Genomic DNA, 17,908 nt, shown 5'->3' on the forward strand with positions numbered 1-17,908 from the left:
TCAGAACCCTCTCTCTCTCTCGGGGAGATATCTGTATACCGACTGCTGTCTCTCAGTCCCCTGTCTCTCAGTGAGATATCTGTGCACTGACTGGTATCTTTCAGACCCTCTCTCTCGAAGGGAAATATCTGTACACTGAGTGGTGTCTCTCAGTCCCCCGGTCTCTCAGTGATATTTGTGCACTGAGTGGCATCTTTCAGTCCCCTCTCTCGGTACAGTGACTGGTATCTTTAAGTGCCCCATCTCATAGTGAGGTATCTGTGCACTGACTGGTTAGATGCTCACTGATTGATGTCTGTGTTGTTTCTCCTAGGAGAAAGTGAGGACTGCAGATGCTGGAGATCAGAGCTGAAAAATGTGTTGCTGGAAAAGCGCAGCAGGTCAGGCAGCATCCAAGGAGCAGGAGAATCGACGTTTCCTGCTCCATAGATTGCTCCTGTTCATTTTTCACTGACTTACATTGCTCCAACATCCCTGCCTGTCGACACTTGCGTAGTCGGCACTGTTGGCATTTTCTGCGCATGTACATGTCCATCTGGCACTCTCCATTGTTCTTGCAGGAATACTGGGCACTCTTGATCACACTACGTCTGAAGAAACCCTTGCAGCCCTCACAGCTGAGCACATTGTAGTGGAAGCCAGACGCTTTGTCTCCGCACACACTACACACTTCGTTCCCCAGCATCTTCGGAGCCGGACCCTTCTTACGTTTTGCTCGATGTTGCTCACCTGAGAGAAAATACATTGAACAGGAGGGGCAGTAAGTGAGCAGGTTAGACACTAAGTAAGACAGGCAGTCGGTGAATAGGTTACACACCGAGTCAGAAATGCTGTCAAGGAACAGGTTCCACAACATGTAGGAAGGGCAGTCAGTGAACAGGTTATGCACTCAATAAGACAGGCAGTCAGTGAACAGGTTGTACACACAGAACAAATAGTAAGCATGCAGGTCTAGCAAATAACTGGAAAGCAAATAAAATGTTGGAAGGAGAATACAGTAGAAAGATAGGGATGCCTCGTTCCTACTGTACAATGCATTGCTGAGACTGCACGAAGAGTACAGAGTTCAGTTTTAGTCTTCTCACTGAAGAAGCGATATTCTAGCACTGGAGGTAATTCAAAGACGCTTCACTCAGTTGATTGCTAGGCTGAAGGGACTTTTGTGATGAGGAAAGGTTAAGTGGTTTTGCCTGCACTTATTGGAGGTTTGAAAAATGTGAAATACCGAATGAGAAATATTCTAACAGGGTTGGCAGCATGGATGCTGAAGGAATGCTTTTCTTTGTGGGAAATTGAGGAAGAAGGGTGCACAGTTTAAAAATAGAGGTTCTCCGCTTTAAGATGAGTAACAAAAAGATGGGGTACTGGGCTAATGGTCGGATACTTGGTAGTGTGGATGAGCAGAGGGATCTTGATGTCCATGTACACAGATCTTTGAAAGTTGCCACCCAGGTAAATAGTGCGGTGAAGAAGGCATATGGCGTACTGGCTTTTATTGGTAGAGGAATTGAGTTCCGGAGTCCTGAGGTCATGTTGCAGTTGTATAAGACTCTGGTGCGGCCACATCTGGAGTATTGTGTGCAGTTTTGGTGGCCATACTATAGGAAGGATGTGGAAGCACTGGAACCGGTGCAGAGGAGGTTTACCAGGATGTTGCCTGATATGGTAGGAAGATCGTATGAGGAAAGGCTGAGGCACTTGGGGTTGTTTTCATTGGAGAAAAGAAGGTTTGGGGTGACTTGATAGAGGTGTACAAGATGATTAGGGATTTAGATAAGGTCGACAGTGAGAATCTTTTTCCACGTATGGAGTCAGCTATTACAAGGGGGCATAGCTTTAAATTAAGGGGGGGTAGGTATAGGACAGATGTTAGGGGTAGGTTCTTTACTCAGCGAGTCGTGAGTTCATGGAATGCCCTGCCAGTAGCAGTGGTGGACTCTCCCTCATTATGGGCATTTAAGCGGGCATTGGATAGGCATATGGAGGATAGTGGGCTAGTGTAGGTTAGGTGGGCTTGGATCGGCGCAACATCGAGGGCCGAAGGGCCTGTACTGCGCTGTATTCTTCTATGTTCTATGTTCTATGAAGTTGTGAAATTTCCTTTCTCAGGGGGCCATTGGCCTTTGAAATTCCATTCCCCTGCAACCACTGAATCTGTCAATGCTGAGTTATCACAAGGGATTCGAGGATTAGGGAAGGACAGAAAGGAAAGCGAGTTATAGGTCACAAACAGAGCAGCCAGGATCAGATTGAATTTTCAATAAGGTTTAAGGGACTGAGTGGCCTACAGATGCTTGCAGTCTTCAGTTCTTCTCTAATACATGATAGTTTCTCTCTGACCAATGGGGAGTTTTCTTTCTCTCTCTCGCTCTCACTATAATCAATGGGGGGGCTCTCTCTCTCTCTTACTCTCTCACTATGATCAATGGGGGTGCTCTCTCTCTCTCACTATAATCAATGGGGGGGCTCTCTCTCACTATGATCAATGGGGGTGCTCTCTCTCTCTCACTATAATCAATGGGGGGGCTCTTTCTCTCTCTTACTCTCTCACTATGATCAATGGGGGTGCTCTCTCTCTCTCACTATAATCAATGGGGGCAATGGGGGGCTCTCTCTCTCTCTTACTCTCTCACTATGATCAATGGGGGTGCTCTCTCTCTCTCTCTCTCGTGCTCTCACTATGATCAATGGGGAGCTCTCTCTCTCTCTCGCTCTCACTATAATCAATGGGGGGGCTCTCTCTCTCTCTTACTCTCTCACTATGATCAATGGGGGTGCTCTCTCTCTCTCACTATAATCAATGGGGGGGGCTCTCTCTCTCTCTCTTACTCTCTCACTATGATCAATGGGGGTGCTCTCTCTCTCGCTCTCTCACTATGATCAATGGGGAGCTCTCTCTCTCTCGCTCTCACTATAATCAATGGGGGGCTCTCTCTCTCTCTTACTCTCTCACTATAATCAATGGGGGTGCTCTCTCTCTCTCGCTCTCTCACTATGATCAATGGGGGTGCTCTCTCTCTCTCTCGCTCTCTCACTATGATCAATGGGGAGCTTCTACCACCTCCTCTGGCAACGCGTTCCAGTCACTCACCACTCTGTGTGAAAAACCTGCCTCACACATCTCTTTTAAACATTCCCCACCTCGCATCTTGAACCTGTGCCCCTTAATAATTGATCTCTCCATCCTGGGAAAAAGCTTCATACTTCCCACTCTATCCATGCCATCCACAAACTTCTAAACTTCTATCAGGTCACACCCCTCAACTTCCTGCATTCCAGTGAAGACAGACCCACTCTATCTCACTTTTCTTCAGAGCTAAAATCCCCCACACTAAGCAATATCCTGGTAAACCTTTTCTGTACCCTCTACAAAGCATCCGCATCTTTCTGGTGGTGTGGTGACCAGAACTGTATGCAATATTCCAAATGTGGCCTAAATAAAGTTCTACAAAGTGTAACCTGTCTGTCCTTATATTCAATGCCCCTTCCAATGAATGCAAGTATGATATATACGCCTTTTCTATTACCTTAACTACCTGCACTGCCACTTTCAGTGATCAGTGGACCGACATACCCAAGACCCTCTCATATCAATACTCCGAAGGGTCCTGCCATTCTCTGAACTTGACCTTCCAAAGTGCATCACCTCACATTTGTCCAGATTAAACTCCATCTGCCGTGTTCTGCCCATGCCTCCAACTGATCTATATCCTGTAGTATCCTCTGACAATCATCCTGCTATACCACCAATCTTTGTATCATCTGCAAACGTACTAATTAGACCAATTACATTTTCTTCCAAAACACTTATGGAGACCACGGACAGCAGTACTGATCCTGTGGATCACCATGAGTCACAAGTTCCCATTCTGAAAAACATCTATCCTTTGTCTCCTATGATTAAGCTAATTCTGTACCCACCTTGCCAGCTCACCCCAATACTATGTGACTTCACCTTTTGTACCAATCTGCCATGAGGGACCTTGTCAAAGGCTTTACTGAAGTTCATGTCGACAACAACTGCTTTTCGGCTAGGCAGATGGAGATCAGAGTCAAGATTAGAGTGGTGCTGGAAAAGCATGGCAGGTCAGGCAGCCTCCAAGGAACAGGAAAATCGACATTTCGGGCAGAAGCCCCTCATCAGGAACGAGGAGCAGGAAAATCGAAATTTTGGGCAAAAGCCCTTCATCAGGAAATTTTTCCCTCATCAATCATCTTTGGCACCTCCTCAAAAAACTCTATCAAGCTAGTGAGGCACGACTTCCCCTGCGCAAAACCATACTGTCTATCACGAATGCCCTTTTGCTTCTAAATGCATAAAGATCTTGTCCCTGAGAACCTTTTCCAATAATTTCCCTGCCACCAACATGAGGCTCACAGGCCTGTAATTTCCAGAATTATTCCTGTTACCCTTTTTAACAATGGGACAACATTGGCAATTCTCCAGTTCTCTGGGACCTCACCTGTGGCCAAAGAGGATACAAAGATCTCCGTCAATGATCCAGTAATCTCTCGTCTTGCCACCCTCAATATTCTGGGATAAATCCGATCAGGAGAGTGGGGATTATCTACATTTATACTATTTAAGACATACAACACCTCTTCCTTTTTAATGGCAACATGGCTTAGAACCTTGACACTCCCTGCCATGAGATCATCCTCCACCAATTCCTTCTTTTCGGTGAATACTGACACAAAGTATTCATTTCAGACCTCACCTACCTCTTTATGGCTCCATAAATAGATTCCCTCCTTTGATCTTGAGTGGGCCTAACTTTTCCCTAGCTACTCTCTTGCTTTTTATATATGTGTAAAAAGCCTTAGGATTCTCCTTAATCCTGTTTGCTAATGACTTTTCATGACTCCTTTTAGCCCTTCTCATTCCTTGTTTAAGTTCTTTCCTACTCTTGTGATATACTTCAAGGGCTTCATCAATTCCCATCCTCCTAGACCCATGTACGCTTCCTTTTTATTTTTGACCAAGGTCATAACCTCCCTGGTCATCTAAGGTTCACGTAAGTTACCATACCTATCCTTCATTATCGTAGGAACATGTCACATCTGAACGCTTATCAACTGCCATTTGAAAAAAATACATGTCTGATGTAAATTTCCTTTCAAACAGCTGCCTCCGATCAATATTCTCCCATTCCTGTCTAATATTGTTGAAGTTCGCCTTTGACACCTTCACTTGAGGACTACTGTTATCCCTATCCATGTGCATCATAAAACTCATGGTATTATGGTCACTACTCCCGAAGTGGTCTCCTGCCGAAACTTCACTCACCTGGCCAGGCTCATTTCCCAACACCAGGTCCATTATGACCCCTTCCCTGGTTGGACTGTTTACACATTGCTGAAGAGGGTGGTGCTGGAAAAGCACAGCCGGTCAGGCAGCATCCAAGGAGCTGGAGAATCGACGTTTCAAGCATTAGCCCTTCATCAGGAATGAGGATGAAGGGCTTATGCCCAAAACGTCGATTCTCCTGCTCCTTGGATGCTGCCTGACCTGCTGTGTTTCTCCAGCACCACACTCTTCAGCTCTGATCTCCAGAATCTGTAGTCCTCACATTCTCCTAGTGTTTACAGAACCCTCCTGAATAGTCCTTACAATTTCTGCCCCTTCCTGAAGAAGGATTATACCCGAAATGTTGACTTCTGCACCTCCTGATGCTGTCTCGCTTGCTGTGTTCCTCCAGCCTCCTGCTTGTCTACTTTGGAATCCAGCATCTGCAGTTTTTTTTGTCTCCATCCAAGCCCCGAGCACAAATTGAGTCCCAGTCAATGCAGGGAAAGTTAAAATCTCCCACCAGAACAACCCTGCTGTATTTTACATCATCCCAAAATCTTTCGACATATTCTCTCCTCTCTCTCTCCTGCTGGCTGTTGGGAGGCCTGTAGTAGACCCTCAGCAGTGTGGTTTCACCTTTCCTATTCCTGAGTTCTATGTATATTGCCTTGCTGCACAAATCCTCTGATGTATCCTCCCCCAGTACAGCTATGAGATACTCCTTTACCAATAATGAAACTCCCCCCATTCCTTTTACGTCCCTTTCTATCACACCTGAAATATCTGAATCCTGGGGCATTCAGCTGCCAGTTCTGTCCCTCCTTCAGCCAAATCTCCGTAATCCCAATAATGTCGTAGTCCCAAGCACTAACCAAAACTCTGAGTTCATCTACCCTGGCTATTATACTTCTCGCATTGAAACACAAGTATTTCAGACCATCTCCCCTGCTCTGTTCAGCACGGTTTCCCTGCCTGTTCTTGTTTTTAGTCATTTTTGCCTTGGTTTTTACCTCTCCCTCAATTTCTGCATCTACTACCCTACTCCTCTGGTTCCCATCCCTCTGCCGCATTAGTTTAAACCCTCCCCGAACCACTCTACCAAGTCTCAGTTGGTACCCCAAGAACATCAGTCCCCGTCCTGCCCAGGTGTAAGCCATCCTGTTTGTACAGGTCCCACCTCCCCCAAGACCGATCCCAATGCCCCCAAAATCTGAAACCCTCCCCCCATACTATCCTTTCAGCCACGTGTTCATCCTATATATCCTGCTGTTTTTGCTCTGACTAGCTCGTAGCACTGGTAGTAATCCTGAGATAATTACTGTTGAGGTCCTACATTTCAACTTTCTTCCTGGTTCTCACTATTCTGCCTTTTGGATTTCATCCTTTTTTTTAACCGATGTCATTGGTACCAACATGTTCCACAACCAGTGGTTGTTTGCCTTTCCCCTCCAGAATGTCCTACAAGCGCTCCAAGATATCCAGGACCCTAGCACCAGGGAGGCAACACACTATACTGGACTGTTGTTTGTGTCATAGAAACACCTATCTATTCCCCTCACAACTGAATCTCCGGTACAAAGAACAAAGAAAATTTGCAGCCCAGGAACAGGCCCTTCAGCCCTCCAAGCCTGACCCGATCCAAATCCACTGTCTAAACCTATCGCCCAATTCCTAAGCATCTGTATCCCTCTGCTCCCCACCTACTCATGCATCTGTCCAGACGCACCTTAAATGAATCTATCGTGCCTGCCTCTACCATCTCTGCTGGCAACGTGTTCCAGGCACCTACCACCCTCTATGTAAAGTGTAAAGTACTTGCCGTGTATATCCCCCTTAAACTTTTCATCTCTCACCTTGAATGCGTGACCTCTCGTTATTGAATCCCTCACCCAGGGATTCAATAACGGGCTTATCTCTATCTACCCTGTCTATATCTTTCATGATTTTGTAGACCTCATTCGGGTCCTCCCTCAATCTCCTTGTTTCTAATGAAAACAATCCTAACCTACTCAACCTCTCTTCATAGCTAGCACTTTCCATACGCCAACATCCTCGTAAACCTTCTCTGCACCCTCTCCAAAGCGTCCACATCCTTTTGGTAATGTGGCGACCAGAACTGTACACAGTATTCTAAATGCGGCTGAACCAAAGCCTTGTACAATTTTAACTTGACCTGCCATCATTCATACTCAATACCCCGTCCAATGAAGGCTAGCATACCATATGCCTTCTTGACCATTCTATCCACCTGTGCAATGGACCTGAACTCTCAGATCTCTCTGCTTATCAACATTTCTCAAGGCTCTTCCTTTTATAGTATATTTCACTCTAGAATTAGACTTTCCAAAATGCATCACCTCACATTTGCCTGGATTGAACTCCATCTGCCACTTCTCTGCCCAACTCTACAGTCTATCTATATCCTCCTGTATTCTTTGACAGTCCCTCATGCTTTCCATCGCCAGACCACAACAACACGACGGTTGGAGGAAGAGCGCCTCATCTTCTGCCTGGGAACCCTCCAACCACAAGGGATGAACTCGGATTTCACCAGTTTCCTCATTTCCCCTCCCCCCACCTTGTCTCAGTCAAATCCATCGAACTCAGCACCGCCTTCCTAACCTGCAATCTTCTTCCTGACCTCTCCGCCCCCACCCCAGTCTGACCTATCACCCTCACCTTGACCTCTTTCCACCTATCGCATTTCCGACGCCCCTCCCCCAAGTCCCTCCTCCCTACCTTTTATCTTAGCCTGCTGGACACACTTTCCTCATTCCTGAAGAAGAGCTTATGCCCGAAACGTCGATTCTCCTGTTCCCTGGATGCTGCCTGACCTGCTGCGCTTTTCCAGCAACACATTTTCAGCTCTGATCGCCAGCATCTGCAGACCTCACTTTCTCCTTTCTGCTGCTCCACCAATCTTTGTGTCATCTGCAAACGTACTGATCAGACCAACAGTGCCCTCTTCCAGATCATTTATGTATATCACAAACAACAGTGGCCCCAATACTGATCCCTGTGGAACACTACTGGTCACCTTTTTCCATTTCGAGAAACTCCCTTCAATTACTACTCTCTGTTTCCTGTTGCTCAACCAGTTCTTTATCCACCTAGCTAGAACACCCTGCATACCATGAGACTTCACTTTCTCCATTAGTTTACCATGGGGAACCTTATTAAACACCTTACTAAAGGTAACTATAGCATTTCTATGCCTATCTTTCACACCCTTTGCAGCAGAGCCAACCATGGTGCCGTGAATGTGGCGGCTGCTGTTATCCTCTGAGAGGCCATTCCCCTCAACAGTATCCAAAACAGTGTATCTGTTTTTCAGGGGAGTAGCCACAGGAGATTCCTGCACTGCCTGCTTAGCGTTCCCTTCATGCCTGTGGAGTCTGTGTCTGCAGTGTGACCACCTCTCTATATATGCTATCAACGATAGTGTCCATCTCGCGAATGCTCCAAAGTATCCCCAGATGCTGCTCCAATGGAGAGCTCTCTCTCTCTCTGATCAATGGGGAGCTCTCTCTCTCTGATCAATGGAGAGCTTTCTCTCTCTGATCAATGGAGAGCTTTCTCTCTCTGATCAATGGAGAGCTTTCTCTCTCTGATCAATGGGGAGATCGCTCTCTCTCTCTCTGTCTCTGATCAATATGGAGCTCTTTCTCTCTCTCTGTCTGTTTGCTGAGCTCTATTTGATCTCGCCTGTAGGTGGCAGATGTTGCCTGCAACATCATGTTTAAGTTCCTGAAATTGTTATATGACTCAGTGGTGCTTAATCCCTGTTGCACTAATACAAATCAGTAAATCCTGTCAGGTTAACCCTTTCTCTACCTGAAAACATCCTCAGCTTGACTACCTGTACCAGTCCCACTTGTATATGTCAGTCAGCAGGCCATCTGAATTATGATGCATAGGGATACCAAAAATATGGATTCAATTCCCACATTGGCTGAAGTTCCCATAAATGACTCTTCATTTCAACCTCTGCCTCATCTGAGGTGTGGTGACCCTAAGTTATAGAGTCATAGAGATGTACAGCATGGACAGACCCTTCAGTCCAACCCATCCATGCCGACCAGATATCCCAACCCAATCTAGTCCCACCTGCCAGCACCCGGCCCATTTCCCTTCAAACCCTTCCAATTCATATACCCATCCAAATACCTCTTAAATGTTGCAATTGTACCAGCCTCCACCACTTCCTCTGGCAGCTCATTCCATACACGTACCACCCTCTGCGTGAAAAAGTTGCCCCTTACGTCTATTTTTATATCTTTCCCCTCTCACCCTAAACCTATGCCCTCCAGTTCTGCACTCCCCGACCCCAGGGAAAAGACTTTGCCTATTTACCCTATCCATGCCCCATCTGTCTTTGAGGGCTATGGTGTCTTAACTTTATATCACCTCTCCCTTGGAAATACATCCCTAATCTTTCCCTCTCACAAATCCACTAGACTCCTCTTGACCTATCTACTAACCACCACATCCCTACAAGAACTATCCCCTAACCCCTTCCTTCCTAACCATCTGCAAGTTCCTCTCCAAGCCACTCACCATCCTGACCTGGAAACATAATACCATTCCTTTCGTGTTGCTAGGTCAAAATAGGCAAAAGTGAGGATTGGAGATGTCAGAGATTAGAATCAAAAGTGTGGTGCTCGAAAAGCACAGCAGGTCAGGTAGCATCCGAGGAGCAGGAAAATCGACGTTGGCTTCCTGGCTTACCCTATGCACATGTTCCTCTCGCACACCCACTAACTTTTACTGACTGTCATTATCTTTCCCCTTGAAATGAGGACGGTGTGAAAGTGTAACTGACCCTCTTTTTTTTATCTCCCTTCCCTTGCTCTCACCAACCATTCCCCATACAATCCCTTGCTGCAAACTCAGAATCACAGAATTATTATGGTGCCTCTTGCTTCCTCCTCCGAGTCCGCAGTATTCTGAGCTTCTCCATCTCCAGTGCCTTTTGCTTTGCCACCTGTTTGCTCTGTTAGCCACTGTGTGAAGACCGACTCATTCACGCTTCATTCTAGTCAAGCAAAGGTTTCCTCACCCAGGCTCTGGTTGGCATGAGAGAAGAGCGCAGACTCTATTTTCACATCGTCAGCCCAGTAGCTGTGAGTTGCTTTGTCCTGATATCCAGCAGGATTGAGTTGAACTCTTGCTCTCACTGCAGGGTCTCTGGCAGACTGAAGACTGCTGTCAGGATGATCCCTGTTTGACCCGGACACTTGTCCTCGATATGTGCAGAAACAGTCTACTTTCTCCTGCAAGGCATGTTTAGGAGGGTATTGGCACATGTTATTTTTACGAAGAAATAGAGCAGGAAATGAGTAGCAAAACTGTTTCACATAGTAAGATGTGCAGATCTGAAAGACGGTGAAAGCAGCTTCAAAAACTTCAAAGGGAATTTGATAAATGCTGTTATAAGAGGAATTTGCATAGTTATAGGGAGATATCCAAGGCGGAAATTAACTGAATGATTCTACCAAAATGCCTGCACAGTGCCAAGTATACTGTATTATCCCAAGATTCCAACATAGTTTCATGTGCTCCCTTGCATTGTTAATGAGTTAATCCTAATTATTTAATATGCTACTCATATCCATGCATATCATCACAGGAAGTGATGCTTCATCACATGATTTGGTCAGACAGAACAGGAAGATGTGTGCTAACAAAGCTCCTGTTTCATGTAACACTGCAAAAGACTCATTTAATTCAGTCGAATAATGAGTGAATCAATCACATTCATATTTCACCTGCCTCTAAAGAATTTCACAAACATTCGCAGCCAGTGTAGTCTCTATTATTGTGATGGCCTTTGTAGAATAGAGTTACTGTAGCTGTCTTTGACCTGGTCAATTACTACCAGGCTATGTTTACATCTTTTGAAAGTGAAGTCACTGCTCCATTTCAGATAAAGTTAAAAATAGATTTATTTGAAAGCTTTCATAGTGTCATACAACTGATGCGATATATTGAACAAACCTAGATTGCTGTTAAGGCTTTCATCTTTTAGAATTAGTTGCAAGTTTTGAGTCATTAATATGTAAATCCCAGAACTTCTCTCAAGACTTTAGATTAGATTAGATTACATTACAGTGTGGAAACAGGCCCTTCGGCCCAACAAGTCCACACCGGCCCGCCGAAGCGCAACCCACCCATACCCCTACATTTACCCCTTACCTAACACTACGGGCAATTTAGCATGGCCAATTCACCTGACCTGCACATCTTTGGACTGTGGGAGGAAACCGGAGCACCCGGAGGAAACCCACGCAGACACGGGGAGAATGTGCAAACTCCACACAGTCAGTCGCCTGAGTCGGGAATTGAACCCGGGTCTCTGGCGCTGTGAGGCAGCAGTGCTAACCACTGTGCCACCGTGCCGCCCATAGGTTTGTTCAATATATAACATCAATTGTATGACTCTATGATCTTTTGGTATAAATTCTGTGTCCTATGATCCTACTCCACTAGCTACCTGAGGAAGGAGCAGTGCTCCGAAAGCTAGTGCTTCCAAATAAACCTGTTGGACTATAACCTGGTGTTGTGTGATTTTTAACTTTGTTTCCCCAGTCCAACACCGGCACCTCCACAACATTTTTAGATGTATACTGCAGTTCTTTTTGCATGGGAACATCCCACAAACAATAATGTGTTGGAAGATGACATGGTTCACTACATTCACTCTCTCGGACATTGATGACACTGACTGTCCAGAAGTCGATCATACTTGCTGTCCCCGACACTGGTCACACTCACTCTCTCCTAATTCCACGCCACTCCCAAACACTGTCCAGGTCACACTCTCCCAGATGCCATGCTTGTCTGAAGTTTTCCTTTGGCATAAACGAGGGATTTAAAACCATTGAGCTGAACAGTTTAGTGCATTGGATTCACATAAAGTAGTGAAGAGGACCTGTATTTGCCAACAATGTCCCAGCATGATAGAAAAGTCAGAACTACCAAGAAGGTAAGGCAATGTATGCAGATTCATTCTGAGCAAAATGTTGCTATTATTTTAACATTGACCAAAAATTTATGTTTGGGGAAACGATTCTTTGGCACTTCGTAGAAATCTCTAGAAAGAAGTTCTCAGTTCTGCTAACCCATGCATTTGTTCCCAAGTGCAAACAGGGTGACCGTTCACTGAGGTTTGAGTACTTGTCAGTTTGTTGTTGGCGGTCCAAGTCTACTTCTGAAATTTGAAATAGGACCACCACCGTAAACAAATAGCAGAGAAAGAAAACCTAAGGTTTATAAAACCAGGTCTCTCTCTGGGATCTGACTTGTCTGGTATTACCAACAGCTTGGATTAGAGTGAGTCTCAACATTCTATATTCTCAGCAGAATAAGTGTCTTGGTATTATCGCCCTAAAAAAAATGAGCTGCGGGGTTTAAGTGGAGGGCCGTTTGTCTTACCATAATCAACATCAGTGATAGACACCGTGGACATTGTTCTCACAGCACCACCTTGTCATAACGGAACGACCCCCCCTGCCTGCAACAAAAAGCAACCAAGAGTTAAACACAAAGAGCTCAGACACCAATGAAGGGAAACAGAGGGGAAGGGAGAGATTAAAAATTGCCAATGTCAAATATTCGTTCTTCATTGCTTAGTTCTCGTGGCCTCAATGGCTTTTGTCCCAAGCGTTTTCACTACAAAAATGGACCATTTGACACATTGTGTTCTCGGTGGCTCCTTTGATTAATAATCCAAAATTAACTTTACTGCAGCACACTCACCAGACATCTGTGTATCAATCTCAACCTAATCTGAATGTCACACTCTCTTCCTACAGCCCTGTGTCAATCTCAAACTAATCTGACACCCCTCCCCCTCCCCTTTCCTCACAACGTGAACTAATCCAAATGGCCTGCTCTCTTCCTGTATCCATGTCTCGATCCCCAAACCAACCCCACTGCCATGCACTCACCCATGGCCCTACGTCAATCTTCAAACTAATCCCACTGCCCAACACCCCTCCCCCCTCATTCTCCCCATAACCCTGTATCATTCACAGACTAATGCGAACTCTCCCTCTACATAACCCAGTATCAATGCCTAAACTAATCCCCCTGCCCCTCTCTCCCCATAGCCCTTGATCAATCCCAAACTAATCTCACTGCCCTGCTCCTCCCCATAGACATTTTTCAATCCCCAAACCAATCCCACTACCCCCACTGCCTCCCTCTACCTCTTTTCAATCCCAATCCCAGGCTAACTCCACTGTGCCACTCTTTCTCATAGCCCTGTATCAAACTAATCCCACAGACCTTTGACAAGGTTCTGCATGGTGAACTGGTTAGTAAAGTTAGTTCACATGGGATTCAGGGAGAGCTTGCCAATTGGATACAAAAGTGGCTTGATGATAGGAGACAGAAGGTGGTGGTGAAGGGCTGTTTTTCGGACTGGAGGCCTGTGACCAGCGATGTTTTGCAGGGATCACTGTTGAGTCCACCGTTGTTTGTCATTTATATAATGGTTTTGAATGAGAATATAGGAAGTATGGTTAGTACGTTTGTGGATGACACTAAAATTGGTGGTATGATATTGCAGCTGTACAGGACATTGGTGTGGCCACTTTTGGAGTACAGTGTCCAGATCTGGTCGCCCTGCGATAGGAAGGATATTATTAAATTGGAGAGGGTGTAGCAAAGATTTACCAGGATGTTAGTCGGACTGGATGGTTTGAGTTATAAGGTGAGGCTAGATAAGCTCAGTGGGACAGCCTAGTGGCTCAGTGGTTAGCACTGCTCTCTCACAACACCAGGGACCTGGGTTTGATTCCACCCTTGGGCGACTGTCAATGTGGAGTTTGCACATTCTCTCCATGTCTGCGCGGGTTTCCTTCAAGTTTTCCGCTTTCCGTTTTCCTCCCACATTCCAAAGATGTGCAGGTTAGGTGGATTGGCCATGATAAATTGTCCATAGTGTTGAGGGATGCGTAGGTGAGGTGGGTTACTCATGGTAAATGTAGGGTTACAGGTTACAGGGATAAGGTCGGTGGGGGGGGTGGTCTGGTTGGAATGCTCTTTGGAGGGCAGTGCAGAGTTAATCTGGACTGTAGTGATTGTATAATTTAAACTGGGGACATTTTTCCACTGGAGCGTACGAAAGTGACCTTGTAGAGACTTATAAAAACGTGAGGGGCGTAGATAAGGTGATAGCAAAGAACATAATTTTAAGGTGAGAGGAGAAAGATTTAAAAGGGACCTGAGGGGCAACTTTATCACACATAGTGTAGTTTGTATATGGAATGAATTGCCAGAGGAAGTAGTAGATGCAGATACAGTTATAACATTTAAAAGACATTTGGACAGGTAGATGAATAGGAAAGATTTAGAAGGATATGGGCCAAATGCATGCAAATGGGACGAGTTTAGTTTGGGAAACCTGGTCAGCATGGATGAGTTGGATTGAATGTCTGTTTCCATGCTTGACGACTGTATGATAATGGCTCTACCCAGAGTCTAAACATTACCAGGAAGAGACATGAAGTCAAATCGTTTCATCTTGCACTCATTAGGACTAGGTGCGAGAAACCAAACTGAGAAAGGAACAATTTCTGTAGCATGAAAAGAGGGTGCTGACTGGTGTACCAAAGCAGCAACTGTTAGCTGTTTATTTTAGCAGATTAAACTCACACCGGAAAGGTAGACTCCGACTGGTCCACACTTTGTTATGGGAATGCCGCAGAGATTGACAGTCTCCAAAACCCTTTCTTGAATGAACCCACCGATAAATTCCTTTTGCCTACCAAGAACAGGTGTGCATATATAGGAGCTGCAAGGATGCACAAGTGACTCTGTGAGCCTGGCTGATAATCTAAATCATATCTAACGGCAGGGATGACTGAGACAGGAAAATGGAGGAGTGGCACGGTGGCTGAATGGTTAGCACTGCTGCCTCACAGAGCCAGGGACAGGGATTCGATTCCAGCCTCGGGCGACTGGCTGTGTGGAGTTTGCACGTTCTCCCCGTGTCTGCGTGGGTTTCCTCCGGGTGCTCCGGTTTCCTCCCACAGTCCAAAGATGTGCAGGTCAGGTGAATTGGCCATGCTAAATTGCCCACAGTGTTCAGGAATGCGTAGGTTAGGTGCATTAGTCAGGGGTAGATGTACAGTAATGGACAATGCATTTGGGTGGGATACTCTTCGGAGGGTCGGTGTGGACTTGATGGGCCAAAGGGCCTGTTTCCACACTGTAGGGATTCTAATTCTAATGTATATTAATAAATTCACAGAGGAAATGCAAGGAGCTGGAGTAACTGGACATATTTAGAATAATAGAGTGGCAGGAGAATTGAGAACTCAGCTAACAGCAAGGCAAAAATAGAATTCATACAGTGAAAGATAAAAGATAATAAAGGGTCAAACACATGAAGCAGTCATATCTCCAGTGTGGCTGACAGTGGAAGGGAGTTGAAGGGACAAAGATGCAGATAAATTATGGAATTGAACCGAATAATAATTGCAGAGATATTATTTAATATTAATTGAACAGTAAAGGGGATAAAGAAATGGAGTTCCAACAAATTATACAGAATTCCTCTCCAACCCAGTGTGTAGAAAGCACAACAAGGGAGTATTCATTATCGGAGTTAGTAAGGGGGAATAACAAGAACAGATACAACTACCTCCCTAATAGTATTGTCGGTCTATCTTCAGCACATAGACTACAGTGGTTCAGGAAGGCAGGGCAACTAGGGATGGGTAACACATGCTGGCCCAGCCAGTGATGCCCACATCCCATGATCATGATCATTACAAGATAATCAGAGGGGCTAGATAGGCTGGACAGTGAGAGCCTTTTTGCTCGGATGGTGATGGCTTGCACAAGGGGATATAGATTTAAATTGAGGTGGGATAGATATAGGACAGGTATCAGAGGTGGTTTCTATACTCAGAGAGTAGTAAGGCTGTGGAATGCACTGTCTGCAACAGTAGGAGACTCACCAACTTTAAGGGCATTTAAATGGTCATTAGATAAATATGTGGGTGAGAATGGAAGAGTGTAGGTTAGTTGAGCTTCAGATTGGTTTCACAGGTCAGCACAGCACCGAGAACTGAAGGGCCCATACTGCGCTGTAATGTTCTATGTTCTATGAGTGAATTAAAAGAAAAGTAAAAATAGGGATGATACAGAATGTAATATTATATCATATTGTAGATATAATGTAGAAGGACATAAGTATGGTGAATTGATTCAGTCAAAGCTGATTTTGAAGGGCTGAAAATCAAACTTGAGTAGGTGGGTACTGATGTCCCACAGACACCAACACTGGGAACACTGCTATTCAGGATTTCCAAACATGATTTAGACTTTGGAAACAAAAATAATTTTTAAATTTGTGAATAGGATCTGGGGGTCAATACCGAGGAGGACTGCAACAAATTACAGCATTATAATAATTTGTGGGCGGCACGGTGGCACAGTGGTTAGCACTGCTGCCTCACAGCGCCAGAGACACGGGTTCAATTCCCGCTTCAGGCGACTGACTGTGTGGAGTTTGCACGTTCTCCCCGTGTCTGCGTGGGTTTCCTCCGGGTGCTCCGGTTTCCTCCCACTGTCCAAAGATGTGCAGGTCAGGTGAATTGGCCATGCTAAATTGCCCATAGTGTTAGGTAAGGGGTAAATGTAGGGGTATGGGGTGGGTTTCGCTTCGGCGGGTTGGTGTGGACCTGTTGGGTCGAAGGGCCTGTTTCCACACTGTAAGTAATCTAATCTAATCTAATCTAATAAATTATAGTAAATTTACAGAATGAGCAAATAATAAGCAAGTGAAGTTCAAAACTGATGAATTCGAGGTTGTATATTTCACAAAGAAGAGCAGAGGAGTCACTTATTTCTTGGAGAGTGTGAATCTAACTGGGGTAAGGAACAAAGGGATCCCGGAGTATAGACACACCAATCACTATGTCTGGTTCCACAAGTTAGAAAGATCATTAAGAAATGAACCAAACATTTGGCTTTATTTACTGGGGGGATAGAATTCTCCACGGCAACTAGGGATGGGTAACACATGCTTGTAAAGGTTGCAAGTTATTCAAAGCCTGCATTAAATCTTGCTTAGATCACACTTAGTACACTGCATGCTATCGATGTCACCATGTTATGAAGAGGATATTGAAGCACTGGAGTTGGCGAAGTGAAGATCTTAGGATGATCCCAGATATCAGGAAAGGTTCAACATTGACAACAGAAGCTGAGGAGTGAACTAATAGAATTCTTGGAAGCAACTAGAGCTTTTGTTGGAGTTGATACAGTGAGAGCACCTCCTTTGTGAGGATGAGCAGAACGTAGAGACCATCAATGTAAGGTAGTCACCAAGAAATCAAATCAGGAATTCAATAGAAACCTCTTCACACAGAGAGTGGTGAGGATGTGCAACTCATCCCACAGGATTTAAAGTTTGATTCACTTTGAAGTGAATCGTGTGGACGTATTTAAGGGTAAGTGTCACATAGCGTCTGAAAGAGATGGAGGAGCAGAGGGCTACAATAGCGGATTTAGATAAGAGTGGGTGGGAATTGTGAACACTGCCACCAACTCAGTAGGCTGAATGGCAAATTTCTGTGCTCTACATCCTATATCATTTCACTT

The 17,908-nt window shown here is 45.2% G+C and overlaps 1 protein-coding gene across 3 annotated transcripts in view; it reads right to left on the reverse strand.

Moving 5' to 3' along the window:
- nr1h3 (nuclear receptor subfamily 1, group H, member 3) overlaps positions 1-17,908 on the reverse strand; it is a 76,549-nt gene that overhangs the window by 29,964 nt on the left and 28,677 nt on the right. For all 3 annotated transcript variants that reach the window (XM_043706319.2, XM_087996832.1, XM_043706316.2), the window contains 3 exons: positions 12,725-12,803; positions 10,350-10,563; positions 460-729 (listed from right to left, as the gene is read on the reverse strand). In XM_043706319.2, coding sequence (XP_043562254.2) covers positions 460-729; positions 10,350-10,563; positions 12,725-12,736 — 496 coding nt within the window. In that variant the 5' untranslated portion in view covers positions 12,737-12,803. The remainder of the gene's footprint in view (positions 1-459; positions 730-10,349; positions 10,564-12,724; positions 12,804-17,908) is intronic.

Source organism: Chiloscyllium plagiosum, unplaced genomic scaffold (genome assembly GCF_037043375.1).
Source record: "Chiloscyllium plagiosum isolate Xiang-an unplaced genomic scaffold, Cpla_swu_hap1 HiC_scaffold_18, whole genome shotgun sequence".
Lineage (NCBI taxonomy): Eukaryota > Metazoa > Chordata > Chondrichthyes > Orectolobiformes > Hemiscylliidae > Chiloscyllium > Chiloscyllium plagiosum.